Source organism: Paramisgurnus dabryanus, chromosome 3 (assembly GCF_030506205.2).
Source record: "Paramisgurnus dabryanus chromosome 3, PD_genome_1.1, whole genome shotgun sequence".
Lineage (NCBI taxonomy): Eukaryota > Metazoa > Chordata > Actinopteri > Cypriniformes > Cobitidae > Paramisgurnus > Paramisgurnus dabryanus.
The window spans coordinates 25,765,309-25,791,843 of record NC_133339.1 but is presented as its reverse complement, the minus strand read 5'-3'; the positions used below and the strand labels follow the sequence as shown (position 1 = coordinate 25,791,843).

At 38.6% G+C, this 26,535-nt stretch overlaps 1 protein-coding gene across 1 annotated transcript in view; it reads right to left on the bottom strand.

Annotated features, from left to right (window-relative positions):
- Positions 1-25,022, bottom strand: part of cacna1ia (calcium voltage-gated channel subunit alpha1 Ia) — a 142,435-nt gene extending 117,413 nt beyond the window's left edge. The window contains exons 1-2 of the mRNA XM_073813941.1: positions 24,916-25,022; positions 13,792-13,925 (exon numbers count right to left, since the gene is read on the bottom strand). Of these exons, the coding sequence (XP_073670042.1) occupies positions 13,792-13,925; positions 24,916-25,005 (224 nt within the window). The 5' untranslated portion in view covers positions 25,006-25,022. The remainder of the gene's footprint in view (positions 1-13,791; positions 13,926-24,915) is intronic.
- Positions 25,023-26,535: the final 1,513 nt, after the last annotated feature.

The following is a 26,535-nucleotide window of genomic DNA, read 5'->3' as shown; positions in this document are numbered from 1 at the left end:
TCGAAAAAACACACAGCGCTACATCTGGCGTAGAAATGTCATGGCATATCATTATGAAAACATAATCCCAACTGTAAAGTATAGTGGAGGAAACATCATGATTTGGGCCCTCTTTGCTGCATCAGGGCCTGGCCAGCTTGCAGTGATTGATGGGAAAATTCCCAAGACAATTCTTCAGGATAATGTGAGAATGTCTGTACGTCAGCTGAAACTGTGTAGAAGGTGGGTGATGCAACAGGGCAACGACCCAAAACACCAGAGCAAATCCACAACAGAATCTGCCCTTTTGGAGTGGCCAAGTCAGAGCCCAGACCTTAACCCAATAGAGAAGCTATGGATTGACTTGAAGAGGGCCATACACATGAGACGACCAAAGGACATGATGGAGCTAAAACAGGTCTGCCAGGAAAAATGGGCTAAAATTCCTCCTCAATAATGTGCAGGTCTGATCCACAGCTACTTTTCTTTTGTCAAACCCAAATTTAGGGCTGTTTAGGGCCAGCGAGATATCTCTTTAAGTTTGTGTGAACACAAATGGCTAGCAGAGTTAATGCACTATGCAAGGTGAGACAACTGATATCAGATGGCCCACTGGTTTGGGGGCAGAACAATGAGGCAAGAGATCTCTCTTGGTTACTCAAGCACCCACCGGCAGAAAAAGAAATCTGCGCCTATATGAACAAGCATGTTTGTTAAGAAACATATGATACTCGTTTACATTTTTAAATTTTAAAATATATGTATGCATTATATATAAGCCTATATGCATCAATGCGTACATGCACGCACACACATTATATAACCACCGCCGTGAATTGGTGCATTACCATTATGGTGGTAAAATACTGCCATTGTCACAGCCCTACTACTCAAATTATATTACTAGCACAACTGAGCAGCTGTTTTTTTTTAATTAACATTAACTGATGAATTACAGAGGAATGCATTTATGTTACTTTCAAAAATGGGCCAAATGGAGGTATCTTTGTCGAAAGGATGAATAATAGGCTTCCTAAATCCCTATACTGGAAGGCAACATCTTAATATTTCAGACACGGCCAGGTCTATGTTAAGATACCAAGTTGAAATATACTTCTCCCACTAATGTAAAAACTATTTATTTATTTTATATATTTCTTTTTTTCTCTTTTTCTCAGCTTACCTTTTTGTCTATCATGAATTATTGAAATGCTGCAGACCAGCATGGCTTTAGGAAATCTCCAAAGTTTGATATGAACTCTTCACTGTCTGGCTCTCCCTTCTCTCTCTGCTTCTTTTATTCTGATTCCTCCTCTATTCTCTCCCTCAAACTCACAAACTCTTCATTCTTCTTTTATCCTATTCATTCACTTTATATTCCCTCTGTGTGTCTAAAACCTAAAGTGCCAGGTAGGACAATATGCCGCATCCTAGCTGCTAAAGCCCAGAGTACAGTCTGTTTTTAAGTGTTTAGAATACAGCCTTGCAAAGTGTAGTTTATTTGACTCGTACTTGTACACAGATGTTCGACACATGTGCACTGCGACAAAATGCAATGCATCTCCTGGGCTACATCCTACATTCTCCTGTTGGCGCATATGGGACCTACGCATACAATGTAAGTGGGGGTTTCAAAAATGCAGCGGTGCACATACAGTACGTCTTCTGATGGCAAAAATTGCGCATTTCACCTTAATTCATTCATTGAGAAATAGGGCATTTGCACGATTAATCGTCACAGCCCTACTCTAAAGCTGAAGGTATACTAGGGCCGTCCATGTACGCGTGCCGTCCGCATTTTCATCATCAGGAGGGTCGGTGGTCATCCGCGCACCATCCGCATACTGCCCAAAATTTGAGGCCGCACAGACAGTACGCGTACAACAGCGCATGAGCAAGTAAATAATTGTTTGGCAATACACACAGTAAAGTACAATTATCAAAGAAGATTGCAGACAATGCATGTATTTTTGTATGTAAATGCACCAGAACATGAATGTAACATTTGCTCAACCTCAAGCTGTGGTTTCACTGTCTGCCTATATATACATTTGCACGTTGCAAAAGACATTATTTGTACACTCGCTTTTTTTCTGTTGGACTATTCAAAGCAAACCTGCATAAAGCAATGCTTTTGTGTTAGATTTATTAGGGGGCTGCCCTCTGATGGTCAGGAGGGGTATAACGAAACATTTGTATTGCGCATGTGCCAAACTCGGCCATCCGCACTTTAACCGCATTAAGTATACTTTTGGAAGCTGCGCAGACGTACGGCCAAAAGTTTTCCCCAGCCCTTAAAAAATAACCCATGGCTGGGTAAAATATGGACAAAACCAGTCTGGACATTTTTTAAGTTTGTTTGTATTTTACAAAACCATGCAACAACACAGCAATTTACATTCCTGAAATAAGCAATGACGTCAATTAAATATATGCTATTAGCAAAGTTAAACTGACTTTGTGAATGATCATTAGATGTGATGTTATGGTGCGCTGGAAGCACAAAACTCTCTTTCCCGTGTACTAGGCCTCCCATCATGCGCTGTAAATTCACTGGCTGACTCGGCACCTGCCTTTGGTTTGACACACAGCCTGTGACTGCATCAACCCATTCCATACTTCCTCTTTCGTCCCTGCTTATTCAATCTCAATCTGCTCTGTAGAAAAATATTTCCTTTCCTCTTTCATTTGGAATTTCCACAACATCTTTACTTATTCACGCCTGGGCCTGCCGAGGGAGGCTGAGCCTGCAGCACGCTGTCCATCACTGAATAAACACCTGCTAATCACATACAGCAGCTGGCTCGCTCATTAGCATACATACATTATTCATTAATGCAAAAAAAGCTGATTAGAATAGAGGATCAGAGAGGGGATTGGAGAGCTAAGTGAAGAACACTGTCTGATGAGTTATTTTGTTTCAGGGTGAAGCCAATGATACAGGTGTATAATCGGACAACATGGTAGAACTTTGAGTTCTTCATTGTTCCTGATTACAATAAAAAAAACTGGTTGAAAATGTGGACGTACACAAACACACACTTACACTCAAGGCAAACATTCTGGCAGAAGTCAAACTGACCACATCCAAAAATATCAGCAGTGCTTTTTTCTTTTTTTGTGGTGCAGAATCAGTAAAAATGTCAAAGCAGCGATTGAAATGTCATATAAGAAGATCACCTGGAAGAGCTGGAGAGAGCGCTTGCCAAACACACTGACATTAACACAATTTACACAAATGGGGTCTTTCAACTTAGCTTCCAAAATAATTAATGATTATGTGACCTGTCCTTTACATTTGCTACAGTTATTTGTAACATTATTCTGTCAGTTGGAGACCATAGCACAGGAGATATTGGCGCTTTTCCATTCCATAGTACCCCACGGTTTGGTTTGGGTCAGGTGGGTTCAGCTCATCTCATTTTGGCCTGGTTAGCTTTTCCATCAAGTTTAGTAACACTTCGGAGTGGGATGGGTTATAGGCGTGTTGTTATATTTGTGCTGCCTACTGCTGTGACATCATACTAGTGAGAGCGTTGTTGGAATACATCCCCATACATTCATTTAACGTTATTTCTCAGTCCGCCAACAAAATAAAAATTGGCCACCACAAATAGATGTTTACACATCACGTTTATCACTACCTCTGTCTCAAGGAACATTCACATTATAAGCGACATTGTCATTGTGTGTCACTTGTCTCTTTAAAAGAAGCATTTCTATATCTGGTTGTCATAAAAAAACGAGTAACGTCCACTGCAGTAACTGACGAGAGACAGATGATGTGAAATCCACTGCTTCGTTCTCATTGGTAGTCGCTCCCAAAAGTTGCTCATAATTTGCTCATAAGTTAAACATTTCTCAACTTTGTCACGCGACTGAACACGCCCCATTCAGTTGCCAAAGGGGATCTACAGTGTTTTCATGTCACGGTTTGGTATCAGCTCGGGTCGCTTGGAACCTCAACCGAGGTGGTACTAAAAAAGTATTGCGTACTATGTACTGCACCTAGTGGAAAAGCCCCCAAAAGTAAGCTGACCCGACCTGATCCAAACCAAACCGTGGGGTATTATTCAATAGAAAATTGCCATATGTGACCCAGTCTGTGAAAAAGCTACTGTTTTCTACAAAAAATCATATTACATAATCTAAAGAACATTCTGTGAAAATATAACCTTAAAATCTTTAATATTGTGTATGACCATGTCAAAGATTGAAATAAAATGAAATCAGTGAGTGAAATTTTGCTCTTAATCTCATCATTAGATTATGAGACTGTATTTCATAAACAGGGTCACATACAGTACTGACAATCAGATGCATCAAAGTTGTCGAACAATTAACATTTTTGACTCGTGACTTTTGGCAAGAAATATTCCTTTGAGCCATAAGTGCATGCTCAAGTAGGGGTATAAAATCACGTGGCTCGACCCATAAAGACATCATGATTTTATATATAGTACTGTATATCCTTAGCCCAGTGAGATAAGAGGACATACACAAGCAAACTACTGTAGCTACTAGCAATTCTGACATCGCGGGCACGAGCATCAAATTCTTAGGCATAAAATTTGTTTAAGCCTGCACGGGACTTTTACACTACGTCTAATGCAATATCCAAATTCTCGTGGCATGGTTGTAGTATGTTTTCACTAAATACGACAATACATACGTCAAGTGTGGGATGGTGATGGCGCAGTGGATAAGACACTCGCCTTTGGTGTGAGAGACCCGGGTTCGAGTCCACTGTGACAGTTGCTCAAGAGGCATGCGACCTCTGACATATAGCAATTGTATTATGGATAAAAGCGTCAGCTAAATTTAAATGTAATTCCGACCACCGGAAGCGTTTGATATTTTGAGCTTTCAGCGCTTAGGTGTTTTTAGTTCACAGCAACTGTTTAAAAATTTGGTCAACTGGTCGGTGTGCATCCACTAAACTCTGGACAATAATGAAAGGTAGGTGGATCAAAATATATATCTTTTTCTTGGTACTGAAACATGGTAATCTAAATCTATGGAGGAGATTGTATTTAAATAAATTGTGGAAATTTGCATATTATGTTTCTGGTAAATAGACTACAGTGAACGTCCTGTCAGAAGGTTTTAAAAACCATGGTTACCACTAGTCTGATGCCCATTCCAACTAAAGTCTGATGCCCATTCTGACTAAAACAGTAAATGTTCATGATTTAATTTTGAAAGAGCTAACAAAAATCTACCTTCTGTTAAAATGTCATGCAAATATCTGATGAAATGAGAAAGTTACAAGCAAAAACATGTAAATAAGCAGCATTTTCTTCACACAATTTCCATTAACATCCATATATAACTTTTTCCTCTGATTTCTAATATTAAAAATATCATAACTTTCTCAATCTTCAAGCGGATTTACAGTCTTTGTAAATGGGAATGTCTGCTCTGTCTAGTCCTGAGATGAATTTTGAGCTTTGGTGTTTTTGAAAATGTTGTCTTCATATAGACCATTTTGGAGTAGACGTCACAGTTACGTCACTGCAAGCTGCGCGCGAGTGAAACAAGCAAGATAACTCACTAGAAAATGTCCTGTTGTGCTGTTGAGTGTCAGAATACTAATGCCAAAAAAGACGGCTTTCATTTTTATAGAATACCATCGTCGAAGACACCATTTGAAGATAAACGTAGGTTTTTATGTTTGCAATAAGCCTTTAAACGGACAGACTGGAGCAATGTAATCATCTGGAAATCTATTAAATAATTAGAATAGAAATTAAGTAGAGAAGATGTCCGGTGTTCTGTCGAAGTCTGTTCCCTCTATGTGTTTCTTATAGCGTTTTTATCACTTTACATTTAAAATTTATTCAGAATAAATGTTTTTTATACTGAAAAAGCAATAATATCACAATTTCTCTGAAATATTTCATACTTCTTTTTCGTTCTCTATTATTTCTTTTTATTTCCTTATATCTTAGCTTATGTCTTCTTCCTGTTTGTTCTAAAATTATTATGTTTACATACTTAATAAATATATAAATATAGCACACACACGCACGCACGCACGCACGCACGCACGCACGCACGCACGCACGCACGCACGCACGCACGCACGCACGCACGCACGCACGCACGCACGCACGCACGCACGCACGCACGCACACACACACACACACACACACACACACACACACACACACACACATGATGTAAAGTGTTACTAATAAAGAAACAGGCCTTTTTAAGTGTAAACATAATACTTTTATAATAGTTTTAAAACAAACACAAAGGTATAAATTTAAGGAAGAAATTATTAAATATTTAATAAACGTTATTATATATAATAATTGATACTAATGCTTTTTATGTACTTTAGCGATTCAGACTGTAAAAATAATTGATTTACCAAAAAAGAACAATACATATACATTACATACATGCATATCAGTAGCCAAGCCATTTAAACTTTTTATTTATTTAAAAAAATAAACGTAACGTGATTAAAACGCTATAAGAAACATTGCACTAAAGGGAAACATAGGGGAATTCGACAAAACACCAGATCCATAAAAATCACGGTTTAATGCTAAAAACACTTCTCACAGCTACAGCGGAGTTGTCACTTTCTGCAACCAGTTAGGCTCCGCCCACAAAAAAGTAATATCTGTTTGCAAACACGAAAGTAGTCTATAGCTACACATAAAGTGCTGTAAACAAACACACCATCAAACCACACAGTCATACAAATGTAAATGTGAACACACACAAACTACAGGTACAGAGCTGCAAAGACAAAAAACATCTAACAAGACAAATGTGTTATCGTACCCCTGCATTTAAAACCAATAAATGGTGCATGCAAATTAAGTCCATGTATGAAAGACAGAAAGATAGTACTGTATAGTCATGACTGTAAGTCGTTGCTTTATCTCAGACCCCCCAGGTGAGTGTACTATATTTTCAACAATATAATTGAATTACAAATCAACCAGGCTGTGCCAAACAGCAATGCAGTGTGCCAGTGTAAAAAGGAAAAACAAAAAGAGAGCCAAGAATACATGAGAAACATAAAAAGTCACAGCATATGAGCTATTGTGCAGAGAGACAAACACAGGCAAATCTAGAACAGAAATGAATAGAATAAGAGAATGAGTGTGTCACAGAAAGAGAGAGATAGATAGATAAATAGAAATAGAGAGAGAGAGAGAGAGAGAGAGAGAGAGAGAGAGAGAGAGAGAGAGAGAGAGAGAGAGAGAGAGAGAGAGAGAGAGAGAGAGCTGTTTTAGCACACATCAATCAGACTGTGTGTCTGAGAGTAATTAGCTACCTGCCGACAGGCAGCCTCTCTCTAATTGTTCTCTGCTTCTCTGCATCCTCTTTCTCGTGCTCTCCCTTCATCTCCCTCACTTTCATGCAGCGGCAGTCTTCTACAGTGTTAATGTGCGGGTGACTCTCTGTGTGTGTCGTTGTGTGCATCTTGTGAAATGAGACTGCAAAAATGATGACTCGTGTGTGGGTGTGGGGACGGAAGAGAGAGAGATAGCAACTAAAAAGGCAGGAAGGCAGTCTGAGCTTGAGACTAAAAACTTTAAGATTATGTGTGTGAGGGGGAGAGAGAGAGAGAGAGAGAGAGAGAGAGAGAGAGAGAGAGAGAGAGAGAGAGAGAGAGAGAGAGAGAGAGAGAGAATTTTGAATTTTAACAATATTTTATTATACAATCCTTATACACTCACATAGAAATCCAAAAGTTATAACAACCCCAACAGTTCACATCATATTAATAATCATTAAAGCAATACATGCGAAAAAATAAAGAATCATCAACAACTGAACAAATTGCATCATCATAGCACCACTGTGATGAAAAGGACATCAAATCATTCATCATTTTATAGAATTTAAAATCAACCCATACTCTTGCTTTTAACATATTTTTAAAAACAAAAACAACTCCATTACTTCCAGTCCCCTCAATTTCCTTCTTTCTGTTAATATATATTGCCATTTTTGCGACACCAACAATACAGTTTTTTTCGATTGCTAAACGACAGTGGGCACAACTGGAGCTACATGTGCAAAACTCTAACTACAGTCTGCACTACCAAAAGTCACCTGAGCACAACTCTTAACATATGGCTCAAAACAGCTCCGTGCAGCCAAACACTAAACACAACCCTCACTGAGATAACACACACTGTCACTCACAACACACTGAGAGGAAAAACACTAACATCAAACACCAATACACAAAATACTAACTTTATATCTTTACAGTTTTAACAATTTCAGTGATGTCACACCAAGTAATGTTTTCTTTAAAGAATGATTTATTTATTGATTTATCACAATATTTTTTTTAGAACATCATAATTTTTTAGGGTAAATGAAAATTAGCAGTTTGCTTCAGTTGTCTGTAGTAATTTACGGAATTACAGTAATGAGAAAAAAGGTAGAAACTTAAAGTACATGAAAGGTAATATTATATATAAATGACATATATATATGAAATTGGAATTTATATTTATATGAAATTGCAATCAGCAGTGTTTGAAAGGCACAATGCTGAAATCAATTGTGTTTTGAATGTGTGATTCACAGTTTTGACAGCAGTGTGTTAGCATTTGAACAAAGTGCTGTAAATCCACAGTGTTGTGCAGGTTGTGATTAAAGTCATGGAATAAGTGTGTAAAGTTTTGAAAACTGTGTTCAAGCAATGAAAAACGAACTAGAGTTTGGTCCACATGAACTGCTGCTGTGCAGACTGTAGTTAGAGTTTTGCACATGTGACTCCAGTTGTGCCCACTGGCGTTTAGCAATCGAAAAAAACTGTAAAATTTAAAAGTTGACATTTTACTCTTTTTTCAGCTGAATACCTATAACCAATAACAAAACTCTGAATATGAGCGAGAGAGAGAGAGAGAGAGAGAGAGAGAGAGAGAGAGAGAGAGAGAGAGAGAGAGAGAGAGAGAGAGAGAGAGAGAGAGAGAGATGTAATCTGGGTGTGTAGTTGAAGATAGCCCCAAAGACCTTAACACAACACGATTAGCCAAGAGGCGGCATGAAAACATCTCTTACATTCAGATAGAAACACATGGCACAATTCATCACTAAAAACACTCAGCCGGGAGAATTAACTGTTTATTGTTTAACAATAAAATAAAATCAAACCTAATTGCTATTGTTAATCACTATATTTCCATATAATATAAATGATGTTGTTATATGGTGTAAATTGACCTGAATGTTGTTACTCTAATTGGGATCCTTGTTGTTTCAGTGCCAGATAAACAAGGTTGTGATTGCATATTGCAGAGTTCTCTAGAATTCATGATTCTGATTAATTTTGTAATATTGTGGCTGTGTTCACGTTGTTGTCAGGTCAATTGTTTTCTACCCTGTAATTGACTGTTTTTCTTGGTGAAAGCGTCAAGGTAATTCACCAGATAATACAGTCATTTCAACTCGAATCAATATTTAATGTGTGTGTATTTATTTGCTTTCTAATCAGCCTTGTAATAAGCATAATAATGTACAGCCAGACAGTTATTATAGGAAAATAAAGCCCCGTAGGATAAAGCAAAAGCCTTTGTATCTGTACATTATTCCTAAACACATCACAGCAACACTTAAAACTCTGTGATCAATACTACGATAACAGTTTAGCCCACTAGACAGTGCAGTGCAAACTTGCTCTGTTTGTTGTGGAGACAAGACATTGGTAAGATGAATATAAGGCAAAAGTACAGAATGTCACATTTTATTAACATTTGATTATATTTTAACAAATGCATGTTTACCAATAAAGAACAACAATCTTTCATCCTGACATATAGGCTATGTGTTGTCACCAAATGCGAGACTTACAATACGTCGGTAGCAAACTGATACTGCAACACACATTGGGCCCTATTTTAACGATCTGAAACGCAAGTGCGAAGCGCAACACACAAGTGAGTTTGTGGGCGGATCTTGGGCGCTGTTGCTATTTTCCCGGCGTGAGAAATAACTCTTGCGCCGGGCGCAAATCAATAAGGGGTTGGTCTGAAGTAGGTTCATTATTCATAGGTGTGGTTTGGGCGTAACGTCAAATAAGCCAATCAGACCGCTATCCAACATTCCCTTTAAACGCAAGGGTGCAAGTTCCATGGCGGGTTGCTATTATTATGACGGATTTACCAGGCGTACGCCAGGAACGGTTTACAGCCGAGGAGACCGACATTCTTGTAAGAGCAGTCAAAGACAGAGAAGTTGTTTTGTATGGTGATGGAAGAAACCGGCCCAAATCAGCGTAGGTTAAACAGGCGTGAGAGGAAATAGCCACAGTCTCATCAGCTGGCATCCCCGTCATTGCGCCAAGCGCTACAATGATGTCAGAAGACGGGGGAATCCCAAGCTTGTCAGCATAAATCGGGCACGCCGTGTAACCGGAGGTGGATCTGCCTCTACACAGACGCCAGCAGAGGACATCGCTGCGTCCACCCTCACCGCTGAAAGGGTTTGGGGGCTTTGAAATCGGACACAAGAAACGCAAGCAAGGTCCAACCCCAAAGTACTCTTACAAATCAAGTTAATATACATTAAGGTTTCTTATGAAAACATTTTAATTATTATTTACATAAAATAAACGTAATACAGCCGTTTATGACAACTTATGAAAATATTTTAATCTTTATTTGCATGAGAATTTTTTAACGCAACCACACAATAAATAAAAACTATCACCACAATGCTCACCACAATGATTCCCCTTATTTGTGTATTAATATTTTTAAGTGTAACAATTTATGATTTGCAAAAATAACTGTTGCATCTGTGTAGATTAGATGCAAAGTGTATGCGCGTTGTGCACGCTTTACATTATGGTCAAGCATGCGCTCTTAAAATAGCATAATGAACAACGCGCAACGTGGCGCAATTGTTTTTTGAAACTGCAAAATAGCATCAGGGATGGTTTGTGCCGGAACACGCCTCTTTTTTTGCGCTGAACCGCCCAGGGAGAGCAAGTTCATTCCCTAGTTTGCCGACGTGCGTCTGTGGAGGGAAAAACCCGCTGTGCGCCGGTGCAAAATACGAATGATACATGCGTCACTGACAAAGTCAATTGCGCTGGGTGCAAGATAGAGCCCATTATCTGTTTTTCATGTGTGAACAACTAATGCGTAAGGACACTGTTCATCCCTTAACACATGTCAGACAGTTAAATGTAGATCTGACATACTTTGCAAACTGTGCAACTAAACATTTTGTTAAAAGTTTAAAATATAAAAGAGAATCAGAAATTAAATTAAAGACTTTTTTTTATTAATTTAAAAAATTTAATTGAATTAAGAGAACAGAGACTGAGGTAGGACTGTAAGTTAACTTAAGTTACTGGAAATGTGTTATACATATAATGCAAAACAAACAGTAAAGTGCAGGTGAATTGAACCAGTGAATAACATTACACCAGCAGAGTCCTTAAAGTGAAGGCTGTGTCCTTATTACAGAGTCAGATGGCCTGAGGGAAGAAGCTCTTCCTGAGCCTTTCTGTTTAGGCCATCAGACTGCAGAAGCGTTTGCCAGATTGCAGAAAAGTGCATTCACATGGTGAGTAAAGTCCTTAATAATCTTGTCTGCCCTGACTTTGCACTGCCTGATGTAGATATCCTGCAGAGAAAGAAGAGAAAACCCAGAGATGCGCTCACCTAAGCCCACCACTCTCTGCAGGGCTTTGCGGTCCTGGGCTGAACAGTTCCCATACCATGGTGAGATACCACGATGAGAGTCAAAACACTTTCTATATCACTGATATAGAAAGTTTCCAGCTTCGCTAGTAAGATCCTGAATTTCCACAGCTGTCTCAGGTTTTTCAACCTTAGAAATGTGTCTCCAAGGTACCTGAAGCTGCTTACTCTCTCTCTACCGGTGTCTCAAGTCCAATCTCGAGTTGCCTTCTCCTGAAGTCTATCACAAGTTTCTTGATTTTGCTGACTTTTAGGAAAAGAATCCCTAACTTTTTTTCAATTTCTCCTCGTTGTTTTTGGAGATAAGGCCCAACACCGCTGTGTCGTGGTCGAACTTGACAACAGAAGTGGAGCTATGAGAGGACACACAGTCATTATGTGTAAAGAGAGTAAAGCAGACGACTTAACACGCATCCCTGTGGTGCTCCTGTACTCAGAGTGATGATGCTGGAGGTGGCCTGGCCCACTCTCACAGCCTGGGGTCCGCCTGAGAGAAGTCTGCCTTTTTTGTGGGTGAATTGTGTATGTTAAAATAGATGAAAAATAAAATGTGATATTCTCTACTTTTGTCTCATTTTCACATTTTAACATTTAGACATTTCTTGACTCCACAGCTACAAAAAGAAGCTGTCTTTATTGTTGCCAATACTTAAGGGAGGGCACTGTACATTTTCTGCAATGCTGTGCTTCTTACCATACAATACAAACATACTGCTAAAACGTACTCAAACGAACATCCACCTTGCATTATACAATAGGCTGCATTGCACTGCACAATTTATTCATGAAGCACACTTTCACTGCAGTAGTGTTGCACTGCTGGAGTCCCTTTGTTGGTTCCCTTTGCACTCAAATAAACATCTGCAATGTTAAGTAGCATGCATCTGCAAACAAATGCATGCTACTAAAAGTCTGATAAACACTTTGTTAAAAATCCTTAAATTATAACACATGCATATCTATTTTTATTCAGAAGGCTCATAAGATAAAATCACAGCTGCTATCTGCAATCCCTTCCCTCGAGGCCTACATGTACACTTTTTATTCATGTAGAACCCAGTTAATCTACATTAAAGCTATTTTGTAATTTGTCTTGAGTTTAGTTATAGTGAAGCAGGGGAAAACTATAGTATGTGTCCTTTGACTGTCCCATCAAACATCCATTATGCTTCATTATATTTAAATTATCATCAAATACATTTCAGAATCTACCACATTGATAAACAGTGTAAATAGCACAAATCTGTTTTCGTACTAGGAGGGCAGACGTGGACCGAGCTTACAGCATCACACATGTCTGTCATCACACATGGTCACATTATCGCCAATCAAGTTTTAATGAGTCTGATGTAACCCTCACCAAATCCTGAGATGAACCCTGCATGAAGATGTTCAACAGTTTAACCCTGTACTACGGAGCACCACCTGAGCAGGTGACCAAATTTGCATGCACAGGTAGACAATAAGGTATGAACAGGTTAATAAAGAGGAAGAAATACTGTAACAAGAAAGCAAAGCCAATTAATGTAGCATATAATAAAGTATTAACAGGCCGTATCAAACACTTCTGTTTCAATTTGTTCAGCTGCTTTACTTTTGATGAGTGTTTGTTGGTGTGGAAAGTATGTGCGTGTAAGCAATTAAAATGTTTTATTTTCCTTTAGCAGGTTTGTAATGTTGATCTTATGCTTGTCTGCTTTGAGATCAATGTCAATATAACTTCCATAAAAAATGAGCGATCTGCTCTCACATGCATATTGCTCAGTTTGACAAACTATTATTATCACATTTCACAATTTTCTGTTAATTTCCAGCACTAACACCTGTCCGTAAAACAGCATCCTATGAAAAGGCGAGATACTTTCACTCACAACACACTTAGGATTTCAACTACAGACAGCATGGTGGAGGTAAATATGAAGCATAACTGCTTTAGAGGTCTACTTCATAAAAGTTCAGTCCAATTTCACAGTTTTCAAAACAGCAATGGAACGTCCATTACTACAGGTCACACAGTGCACATGTGTCCTCTGGGAAAAAGCTCACTCTGGTCCGCGTTCAACCTAAAGCCAGAATGGCTGTGTATCTGGAAAGGTTAAAAGTAAACAGCCCTTACCCTGCCATGACGATAAAAAAGTCCAATCTGTTCCAAGTATCGCCAAGGTAACAGCGACGGCCAAAGATCCCCAGAGCCACCATCTTCACAACCATCTCCAATGCAAAGAAAATATAGATAAATGCATCGAAGGCCTGAGAGAGAAAGAAAAATGAGAAAGAAAGAAGATTAAATTAGAAAGAAACACTTTAGAGCAGCCTTAATAAGACCCACAAAATCCCCTGACAACTTTACCCAAGTTGATGTATTTACTTTTAAAACAGTTTCCTTGGGTGGGACTTACTGAAGGGCATTTGGGACCCAGTGTGTGAAAATTCAGCTAAAGTCATTTTTTTGTGATTTACTGTTTTCTACATAAAATATAAAGACGGTTCTGTGAAAATATAACCTAGATATCTGTAATATTGACTGAGTACAGTAGGATCATGTCTAAGATTTAAATCATTTTGTGAAATTAATGGTTGAAATCAAACTTAGATAAATCTTGTAATTACATTAAAAGACTTTAGCCTAGAATTCACAGGTAGTGTCAGTTTATTAATTTAATTGAATAGTTTCTTAGTAGTTAGTTGCAGTGGCGGCTTGTGACCGCTCATCTGAGGGGCACTAATTCGAATATGTATTCGGAGTGTCATGTGTTTTGCTTATGTTTTGCGTCATGGGAACCATACGCATCACGTGTTTTGTCAAAATAAGTGCCTGCTGCACACGCGTCAAAACCGTTTATGACAAAAGAGAGCTCACGTTCACAAAATACACGCAAGACACTCCCTTAACAGTAAACTTTGATTATGCATGAGATTATGTGAGTAATCAAACGCGAGCGTCTCTTTTATCATAAACCCTTTAGCACATTTGCAGCAGGCACTTATTTTGACAAGACACGTGATGCACACACGATCTCTCAAAGCGCAGAACACATACTTTGAAAAAAGAAACCACACACATGACGGGCTACATACATGTTGTGACAAACTTTGCATCGAGCGCCCTCGAAAAAAGAAGTCACCGGTCGCCACTGGTTAGTTGTATTAGTGGAAGGGACATTCTAATTAAACATACTGTAGTATTTGATTGGACAATAGTCTGTAGTGTAGGATGAGTCACCAATATTTTTGGAAAATATAAATATACATGTAGTGCTAAAATGGAATGGAATTATCACTGTTTAGAATTACACTCAATATAAATAGCCTTAAATCTAATTAAAATTAAATACAAAACTACAATTTTTATTTTATAAGGTATTTCATGGGATTTTCTTTGTGAGCAAATGAAAAGATAATTGGGACTAATTTATAAAGCATAATATAGTCTAAGGGACCGATCACACCAAACACGTTTATGGCAGTTGCAGGCGGCTTTTTTTAATGATTTGCTATGGTCAAAGAGCGCCAAGCGGCTTGCGATTTTGCCGCCTGCTGCACCACTCCTTTTTGAAGGAGTGCTCAAAGCGGAAACGTTTTTCATTGACCAATCAAATGAGGGGAGAGGCGAGCTTTTCAATGTGGTGACGGATGTTTAAAATAGCATGAAACAACCGGACTGCACCACTCGATCAAGGTCAGAGCACTTTTTAAAGTTTCTGCTAATATGACAGTTAACAGCAAAAGACCGCTCACACTTCAATATTTGATTGACAGAACAGCTGCCTCTGTGGTTGCCTAGCAATATAAAAAGCTGCGCGGTACTCACTGATCTATATAAATGACTGTATTGCACATAGAATGCTTAACGTAATAGCGTGAGGTGAAACCAGCGCAGAGTATGAGCGGCTACCTTGGTATACACAACTGGCAGAGGGTGTCATTGACTTTTATTCAAAATCATGATCTTAAAGGAATAGTTCAGCCAAAAATGATATTAAACCCATGATTTACTCACCCCCAAGCTGTCCGAGTTGCATATGTCCATCGTTTTTCAGACAAACACATTTTCTGATATTTTAGAAAATGTTTTAGATCTTTCAGTTGATTAAATGTAATGTTACGGGGTCCACAACCTTCAAGTCCAAAAAAAGTGCATCCATCCTTCACAAATTAAATCCAAACGGCTCCAGGTTGACAAACAAAGGTCTTCTGAGGGTAATCCGCGCGGTGTTGTTGTAGAAATATCCATATGTAAAACTTTATTAACGGAAATAAATATCTTCCGGTAGCGCCGCCATCTTAGACTCCTCTGTATTCAGGAGAGAGTATTAGCGTAGTGTACGCACTTTTCTTAGTGACGTATGACAAATTTGGAGGGCAGGGGCACAGAGCAGCAGCAGAGTAGCCTTCGTAGGCTGCGTAAGCTCTCATCCTGAATGCGGACGCGATTAAGATGGCGGCGCTACCGGAAGGTATTTATTTTCGTTAATAAAGTTTTAAATATGGATATTTCTACAACAACACCGCGCGGATTACCCTCAGAAGACCTTTGTTTATCATCCTGGAGCCGTTTGGATTTAATTTTTGAAGGATGGACGCACTTTTTTTGGACTTGAAGGTCGTGGACCCCGTAACATTACATTAAATCAACTGAAAGATCTAAAACATTTTCTAAAATATCCGTGTTTGTCTGTAAAACTATGGACATATGCAACTCGGACAGCTTGGTGGTGAGTAAATCATGGGTTTAATATCATTTTTGACCGAACTATCCCTTTAATTCACCTGCTTTACAGCGTATCAGTCACACAAGATTAATTTTTAAGATATGCAATGTTTATGTTTTAATCGGGCAGGATAATGGATTTATAAAAAAACGTTGAGGTGAGCGTGTCTGCTGCATTCTGTTAATGACATGGGTATAAATTAGGGATGCACCGATACCGATACTGGTATCGGGTATCGGCCTCAATACCTCATTTTTTAAAGTACTCGTACTCGTTAAAAGTCCCCCGATACCTGGAATCGATACCACGGTCTGAGAAATGTCTATGTTTGAGCAGCGTGTAAGGGGTTAATGACTCTTGTGTTGTCTAAAGAGGCAGAGTTTACAACAAACTGGAAAACTAGTCCTTTGTTTTTTTGTTAAATTATATGACTAAAGCTGTTAACTGTAAATTTAAATCATGTTTTTTTATTAAGTACTCGGTATCGGCAAGTACTGAAATGCAAGTACTCGTATTCCAAAAAAGTGGTATCGGTGGATATAAATAAAGTAATTTTTTGACATTCAGCCACACGGTCAGGGTTATTTCTCTGGTTTAGGTAACTTGTAAGTTTAGATAACATAGTTACAAAACCAGCAAATTATTGCATGCACATACGGTACAAAGCATGATTATTTATTTAGATTTTAGAATGAGCACGTTTGTCATTAATGCTATATGGTGCGGTCTGTCCGCTGATCTGATACTGTAATGAAGATGAATGTATAATAACTGTTTAAAAAAACATTTGCGTTGGGTAACTTCAGATATAAAAACGAAGAGTAGTAAAGTGATGTTTTATCATTAAAATCTGATAACGTCCATTGATTTAATAGAATGTTTGGGCATACCAACATGGCGTGCGGTGGCTTTACAATTGTGACGTCATGTGCAATCCAGTCATTTATATAAATCAGTGGCGGTACTGCTCTTTTTTAAAGTGATCAAAAAAGGCGTTTGGTGTGATTGACCCCTAAGGGTGTTTTCCAACCTGCAGATTGATTGTTTTGTTCCAAAACTGGGGGTTAAATGGCTACAATGTTGCAATTTCATATTGGTTTGGTTTACATTCACAAGGCAATATTCCCAAACAGACCAAACTTTGTTAACACAAGTCATTTGCGAATAAAAACCTCATTTTATTGGTCAGAGTGCATCTGATTATTTTCAAGAATTCAACACAAGGTTGTCCGTCAGGGTGGACAGATAGCAGCTTTGCGGGATTATTGTGGCTTTTTGTAACGCCTGTTATATTACTTCATTATTTTGAGCAGGAATCAAAATTCTTACCATACCTATTGATCAGAAGAGCAGTAAGATGACATTTTAAAAGAAAAAGGCACGCTTTGGTTTTTTGAATGGCGCTGATGTGTTCACAATCGTCACCAAAGAGCTATTAGGTGTGTTCATGGTTAATTAAGCAATAAGATAGCCTGTTTGTTGGGTCAGATTGCATTTACACTTATATTCCAATCCAGAGTTAATTTGCAATCTGGGTTAGATGTCTAGGACAAATGTCTGGCTATATAATGTAGATCTCTAGGCAATGCTATCCACTAAAATTCTGCAGCAACTCTATAGCAGTAGTCAATTAAAAGTCCTAGAGGAACTTTCTAAATTATATTCCAAGCATAGGTCAGCACAATCAATCTTACACTGTTTAAGAGGTTACGTTTTGTATATTTTAGGGGTAACATTTCTATTTAGCAGCTACAATCATCAAATTGCTAAAAGTCACAGTTTCTCCTAAAGCAAGTGTTTTGTCCAGCATAGATCCCAAAGAAGTTAGAACATATGCAGCATTAAATGACAACTGTGTACTTTCAACTTATATGAAATTTAAAGAAAGGATTAGCAGGCCAGGTGCAGTATAGTTGTCTTGGGACCAAATCTGCTGTTTGCTTCTTTAATTAGGGACCTCTGCTCTCCTTCAACCTCCGACAGAGGAACCTTTAGCAATTATATTTGCTCACGTAGAGCAAAGAGACAGAAATACTTAGCAATGTGTGGCATGGTCTCACTTTTCTAATACCGGTACACAATATCTGACTGCCAATAAGAGCTAGTGAGTTCCTCAGAGGAGTCCAGAACTCAAACTATAGGAGTCTGATAGCTGTGATATTAAAGCTCCCATACAAATCCTTGTGAAAGTGAATAATGGTTTTATTTCAATACAGTGAACCCACAGCCCAGTGGTAGATTCTGTGTTGTGTCTTAATGGTCTCTCACTTATCTGACCCTGGGCAACCCATGTTGGATTTTGGGAGGCTGACAACATCTGACTCAAATCTACATTAGACCATATGATGAGAAGAAAGGGTTTCTTTTAGAAACAATTGAAAATATAGTACACCTTGATTTTAAAAGGGTTGTTAATTAGCTTTTTTAAGTTCTTCAGAAGTGTGATTTCAGCTGTCACAGCCCCCCTCCTTACGGCACCGATAGCTGGGGTTTGAGTGATTGATTACATGGACCAGTAAGACACGGACTGTAATCGCCCTCATCACTTTATCCCTTCTCTTATGTTGTTTTTTTTTTGCATTTCTGTACTTTTTTTGTTCTACCCTGGGGGGATAATTATAAAGATGTGAGTGGTGTATTTTTCGACACACAAATATGTGTGTTACACTGTGCTACGAACTGCCCATAAGTCTTAGTCACTTTCCATGTCTGCAATTGGCAACTATTGTTAATACAGGTTTTGTTTCACACCACCGTCAAGCAGAGCTCGTGTACATGTGTGTCGCCAGTTTGGACGGCTGCCCGTCAAAAATTTGAAACTGCTCGGTGTCGGCAAGTGAAGCTGCACTGGTTTAAGCTCCCCGTGGGACCAAAGGGTACAAAAAATTGGATCCAAGAGAACGCTTTCTCTGATGTTACCTTCTTCCACACACCATACCTGACATATGGCTCTCTACACGGGGCTGTACACACAGCAAGTAGGAAAGAGACAGGCTCTCATTCCAGCCCACATTTTTTTGGGTTTTGTAGACAAATCATGTATTTATTTATTTATTTATTTACGCCAATCCAGCATCTATTAGGGATGTGCATGCATGTCTTTAATTTTTTTATTTCGATTAATCCATAGGAAACGAGTACTCGATTAACTGGGGGTGGGGCAATCAAGAGGGTGGGGCGTACGTGTCATTGTGAAAATGAAAATATTTTTATTAAAAACACTCAAAAAATACTTAATTTTGAAAAACAATGACAGAAAAATGAACACACATTCGATTATTAATTAATTAAATGTTTTTTAACAGAAACCTCTAACAGGAATAACTGCGTGATGATGTGAAACTAAAGGATTAATAAACACAAACTGATGCGCTTTCTATATGATGCACTCTTCATAATATTAAGCCTTGATAAAACATACATTTATTATACAACGTGCATCTATCTGCACAAAATGCAAGACTTAAACTAAGATGATAACTCCCATTGTGGATGTGCACCATAACAGCGCACTTTTAAACACATCCAGTCAAAGCACAAGCTTCATAACATTAAGCAGCTTGAAGTCTTTTGCTATCATTTTAGCCATTAGTTGTGTCATGTCTTCCTCTCACCTGTTCTCAGTCAAGATGTTATGTTCATATGGCTCTATTGTATTTAATTATGAGATGATAACCCATTGAACTTGTGACGGCGCTGTACATTTGGCACCTGACTGACTGTATTTTCATTTTACCAAAGTTAATCCAAAAATCACGGCATCATTTTAACTCATAGTGCCTCAGTGACAGTGATGTGAGGTGTGTTCTGCTTCACAGTGTTGCGTGGATCGGCGGGGTTGCCATGCGCGGATGCACGTAGGACTATCTGACTTATCTGTTTGCTTTTGAATTATGCATAGAACTGATGTCATACACCAGTCTGCGCAGCTCAACACAACGTCAAACACGCACTTAGTCAGGCGCTTGTAAGGCCTTGTCTCGAATGGCACACTCCAGACTTGTGGACCTCCTCAAAGTAATGTAGTGCAGACCTTAGAGACCCTTGACACGAGTCCAAGATGGCGTACCGGAGTCGTATTTTGGGACAGACTTGAGCGTCACACCGGAAATAGGAAGAGAAGTTGCCCATCAGGGTGAACTCCCTTCTGTCGTCTAATTGGTTTGATTGTCTTTTGCAAGGACTTCTGGGTTGGTAAAGTGAACGAAGCCTGCTGCATAAGACCGTATCAAGGGTGCAAAGCAGTCGCTGATGAGCACACTTCAGAGTGTAAAAGTGACAGATGGGACACCCTACGGACCCGTACATTAAGCGAGTGCACACAATTTAAGACCACAAGACCGAAAGTCTATATCAAGTGGCCATTTGGGACAGGGCCTAACACTAACCTTACCTACAAAAGCCATCATAACCACACAAAAAAAACCCACCCGATCATCGTTTTCTTGAATGATTGTTGACGACACGTTCGAGTACTCAAGCAATCGACTACATACACAAGCTGGGAACTAACCTGCATGTTATTGGACTGTGGGGGGAACAAATCAAGAAAGAAATGTAATAAAAGTATAATCATTGTACTGCAAAAGTTCTTAAGGGTGCAATGTTAAACTGAGAAACTGTTCTACAGAGCAGGTTTCATTAGACGACTACATGTTTGTCCTTTGGCAGCTACCGTAGCTTCTCATTGCGTTTCGAAATTGAGGTTGGTTGCAATTTGCTCCCTCACTGCTAGATGCTGTTAAAAAAACACAATACAATATAAGACCATTGTCTATCATATCTCCGCTTAGCCTCTAAGGTAAATCTGTTTCTGGCCCACTCTTAACATGCTATATGGCACATTCACACAGGTAAGCCTGAGATATGAGCTCAGCCCACAGTCAGCATTATCTCTTAATTGGGCTATGCATTTCAAAAACAAATTGGGAATTGCAATAAAACCCTTTTTCATTTGGCAGAGAGCCCAGTCATTAGGAGAAAATCTTGATAACTTCTCATCTCCTGGACTAAAGCCTGTAAGATAACGTAGTGCTTTGCCTATATTATTCCATCCTTGTAAAACTTAAGCTATAAGCTTTTAAATCATCTAAATCGTTCTCTCTTTGCACCCTTATTATTGTGAACACAAACTCTAAGTTAAAACCCCTAAGCTACTATCATGATGACAACAATGTTTAACAATACATCTGATTAATTTGTTTCGGGGCTTGGTTTATTTATAGGATACAGAGGGATATATTCACTAAACAGTGTAGCTAATAAATAGCTTGGTTATTATTTTTAGCACAAACACACGTTCTTTCTATGTTGTTATCATGCCGAACTGGTGCAATTAACATTGGGCGCTATTACTGCCAACAGAAAGTGAAATATCATTTAAGAGAACTGTAAAGCCCGGAGAATAGTTTGTTTTTACGTGTACATTAAAAAAAAACTTGCGTTGCGCATACTGTACGCAGACACTCGCATACGATTAGAAACTTAACTACACTTCAACCTTAAGTTTTCACAAACTGAGTTCAGAACATATTCTTGGATGAACCAGATCCGATCATTTCTTTAGCCAATCAGATGCTCAAACAATGCACCGTAACATAAACCTACACAGACTCATTTGAAGTGGTATATATTGCTGCACCTTTCGGTTGGAGTGTCCACTATTTAAGGTTATGCAGAAATGTGGGCAGAGGAACATATGGCAAGTGAGCTTGTATTGATATAAACAGTATGCAAATAAACAGCGCTATCGGTGGATGTCACACACTGCTACCGATCGTTTGCATCGAAATAACCAAACTACAATCATCCCTGATGATAATGTTAAACAGCATTCAGCAGCATACAGATGTTCAATTTCATCTCATATTGATGTGTTGTGGCTTTGGGCAGCCCACAAGAGTCTTGTTTTATTTATGAACACATGATTGGATACATTTACGAGGATTATAAAAAGTCTGTGGAAGAAGGGAAAGCAATACTGATACATGATACTATACATGATATCAGAGCATCAATCCAGCAAAAAAAAATTGGTTTGTTTGGTGAACTGAAACAGGTACAATTTTGTACGTTTTTCGTGAGGTTTCTCTCTACGCAGATTTATTGGACCCAGCCGTCACATACAGGCAAGCTAATGAACGCAGCAAGGCCCCTGGGACAGACAGTTTAGAGGACACATGAAAAAGTCCCAAATGCTCTCAAAAGAAGACATGAACATTTAAAGGCCATTCCTCTGTCAACACAATCCCCTCGAGTTTTGTCCGCTTCGTCAACCTCTCACAGAGTTAGAGGCTCATTACCCACAGAGAGACCAGAGGGGTGAAATTAATAAAAGGAGAGAGAGAGAGAGAGAGAGAGAGAGAGAGAGAGAGAGAGAGAGAGAGAGAGAGAGAGAGAGAGAGAGAGAGAGAGAGAGAGAGAGAGAGAGAGAGAGAAAAGAGGACGCCTGTGTGCTGTCAGAAAACTGGCTGGGAATCAGTAGCTCTACCTTCAATTTTCACCACATGACAAATTAGCATTTTAAGAAACATCATGTTCTGGGCTATTTTTTGGAATCAGGTTAATTCAGATATCTGAGAGGAGAATAAGACAGATCTGTTTCAAATCCGGGCAGACTGTCTATATAGGTAATTCTTTACAGCAAAATCATAGGTATCTTAAGATTCAAGTTTCATTGGTCACATGCACTACCATACACAGCAGGACAGGGTGACCCGGGGTCAGCGTAAGAGACGTTTGGGCCAGTAAACAGTATTGTGTGCCCGATCGGGCCAGTGCTTCACCCTCAGTCACTAAAATATATTTTCTGCCTGTGGCGTATGTCAGTATGTATGCTTATACAATGCTATCATTGCAACACATTTTAAGCGCTGTAAACGTTTACTTCTCAGCAATGTCATAGGATTTCACCTTATTGATTGTTGTGAACATCAACATGTGTTATACGTCAGCTGGTAGAGCAAAGTGACAGTGAGATGGTGGGGCGCCGGACAAAAACATAATTATTTAACATCTTGGAAGCAGACATTTACTTGGGTAAAACACGACGAAAGAAACAATGCAATGTTTTGCACAGTCTGAAGTCAGTTTACAGGTAAAGCAGACAAGTCGGGAACATTTTTCATTGGAACATATCTGTTGTACATGTTTACAATTATAGTTGACTTTGGAATTATTATTTTGAAATGTGACAGACACTGAAATCTTTTTTTAGTGGGGCCATGGAAAATTTGGGCAGGGCAAGTGAAAACCTGAACCACTAGCCCGACTGGGCCAGTATTGTTTTTTTGCATTGAGCCCTGTTACTGTATGAAATGTACAAAATATCTTCATTTTTTGTGAGTTGATGCAATTGCTAAGGACTTTATTTAGACAACTTTAAATTCAATTAGAATTTTTTGCACCCTCAGATTCCAGGGGCCTCATTTATAAAGCGCCAGTTCCCACGCAAAGGTTGTGATCTATAAAAAAACAAACTTAAAGGGAAAATGGGCTTGCAGGGTGGGATATGAGGATTCAAGTATGCACACTTGCAGGTTATCTGTGATTTATAAAGGGAACATTGCTTTGTTTTAAAAGTCGTAATATTTTTTGGCGTATGCCATTTTTGGCTTTTGTGCGTACGTAGACTTATAGTAAGGATCCTACGCACAGTTTTATAAATGAGGCCCCAGATTTTTAAATGGTGTCCTACAGTTATCCTGACAAACCATACGTCAATGGTTAGCTTATTTATTTAACTTTCAGATATCTACGTATGTGTATATTATGTTATGTATGTCAAAAAAAAAGGAATGGTTTGAAATGGTTTTGTTATCCAGGGTCACATATGTAGAGTACAAAGTTTGCAGATCAATATGAAACACTGCATAAGGAAAGAAGTGCATAGTATCCATAATGCAGGGTTCCCACACCTTAGTTAACTTCAAATTCAAGGACCTTTCAAGGACTTTTCAGGTCCAATACCCTCAAATTCAAGGACTAAATGTGGAAACATAGGTGATTTATAGGTGCTATATAGCACTAAAATGGTTCCCCTATGATTACGAACTTTTAGTGCTATTTAGCACCATTTTTGTGAGTGTACAGTACATTTTGCAAGGTAAATTACAATATGTACTGGCAATATATACATTGTGTAAGGCAAGTGCAATTAAAGTTAAAGATATGACGTTATACAATAATGTTGTTCAATAACTATTATTATAAAACAGGGTGTATTATTGCCTTTTAAGTCATAAAGCTGTACCCTCAAAGCACAATGGGTCTCTTAATTAATTGTATATATTTCTTAAATAAAAAACAGTAATGCACACTTAGAAAAGAATTCAAAAACAATTCAAAAATACATCACAATCGGATGAATTTGGAAATTGTGGGCCACACAGCTTTTCTGGCAATGCAGACTTTTCTAATGTTCATACATTTATGTACTGTATGCTTAAGATGCTTTTCTAAGATCTACCTATCTACTTACATAGGTTTTGGATTAGAGCTATATTGTGTGTTTGTGTGTCCACACTGACCTGTAGAATCTGACAGCGCTCTGAAGTGCAGTCGATGTTCTCGCAGGGCTGGTACATCCCAAGAGTGACGCAGTTCAGCAGGATTACCATGATACTGATGCGCTCAAACCACGTGAGGACGGTAGAGTTAAGGTCAATTTTTCAACATTGCAGTCACAGTACAATAAAACACAAAACTTTGACATTTTATTCAGCAACTGTTATAGGTTCTTTCCCATGTCGCCACAATGCTAGATGACTGCTAGCTAGTTCTGGGTTGTTTTCATTTGTTTATGTTGTATAATTGGCCTCCTGGCACTCTTTCACAGTCAATGGGATTTTTCTCATCTGCAATGTAAAAATCGCCAGTATAATCGCTTGGAAAAGTAAAAGTAAAGCTCTTCTCAACAAGCAGAATTTTTATGCCTGGATGGGGTTCACATAAAATTTAACAGGGTTTGTGGTTAATTCATTGCTATCACAAAGTATGTGCAATAGCATAATGGATAACAGGTAAAAAAACGAAGTGAAATGAAAAGAAATTTAAATGCATCTCAGACAGTTTCAATTAAATAGGCATTTGTGACCTTCAATTGATAAACATTAAATGAATCAGACCAAACCAAGCTTAGAAGTCCATTAAAACCAGCAAATCCCAAACATTCAGTTTTTTTACCGCAACCTCTTCAAGTCTGTTAGCTGAAGTGAAATCTTCAAGCCTCTCCACTAAATCTCGACAAGCCTCATCTCTTCACCTTTATGGGCCATTTCTTTTTCAATTTACTCAACTCTCTCTTTTCCTCCAGCTTGGTCAACCTTTTAGCGGCCAATTTTTCTGTGTGCACATACCGTCTGCTCTTATTTTCGAAACTTTCTCCTTCCATCTTGCATCTCATCTTCAACGCTTATCTTGTTTTTCCTGTTTCATGGCAAATTTCTTTTGAACTGTATTGGCCAAAATTGGTTTTATCCAAACTTTCAATGCAAAACACACATTTAATTTTACATCTGCTATCAGACTAAATCATTAGCCACTGCATTGGCCACACTTTGAACTTGTGTGTGTGTGCAATAGCCCTGCTTTTACAGGTATCATTAGAGTGGACAATGCAAACACCCGCATCATGCAGCAAATTGCTCACTATTACTGGTGGAAAGTTTACGACAATACAGTTTACAGGCATACTAAACATTGCAATCTGATTAAAATTTTTAATTTACATGTACAATACGAACTGAGCACGAGCGCGGAGCCAGGGTTGCCAGCTTGCGTATCAAAACCATGCCAATTGACTTTCAAAACTAGCACAAAAACATTCCAATGACTATTCACAGCTCAAATATAGGGCTGGGCAAAAAAATTGATTTTTCGATTAATCGTTTTTTAAAATGTGGTCGATTCAGAATCGATTCTCAAAGAGCAGAATCGGTTTTTTTCTTTCATATTTATTTCTGCAAACATTGAACGAAAGATTAACGTTAATCGAATTACTAGTCTTCTTCACTAGATGTCACCCTATTTTTTGCTTTGCGCAAGGTTACCAAGGAGCAAGAGGCAAGCCTGTCATTCATTCATTCAATGCTTAAAATGCCGGTTTCAGGTGCTTCATCGATTTTAATAATTAATTACCCACTTGAAAC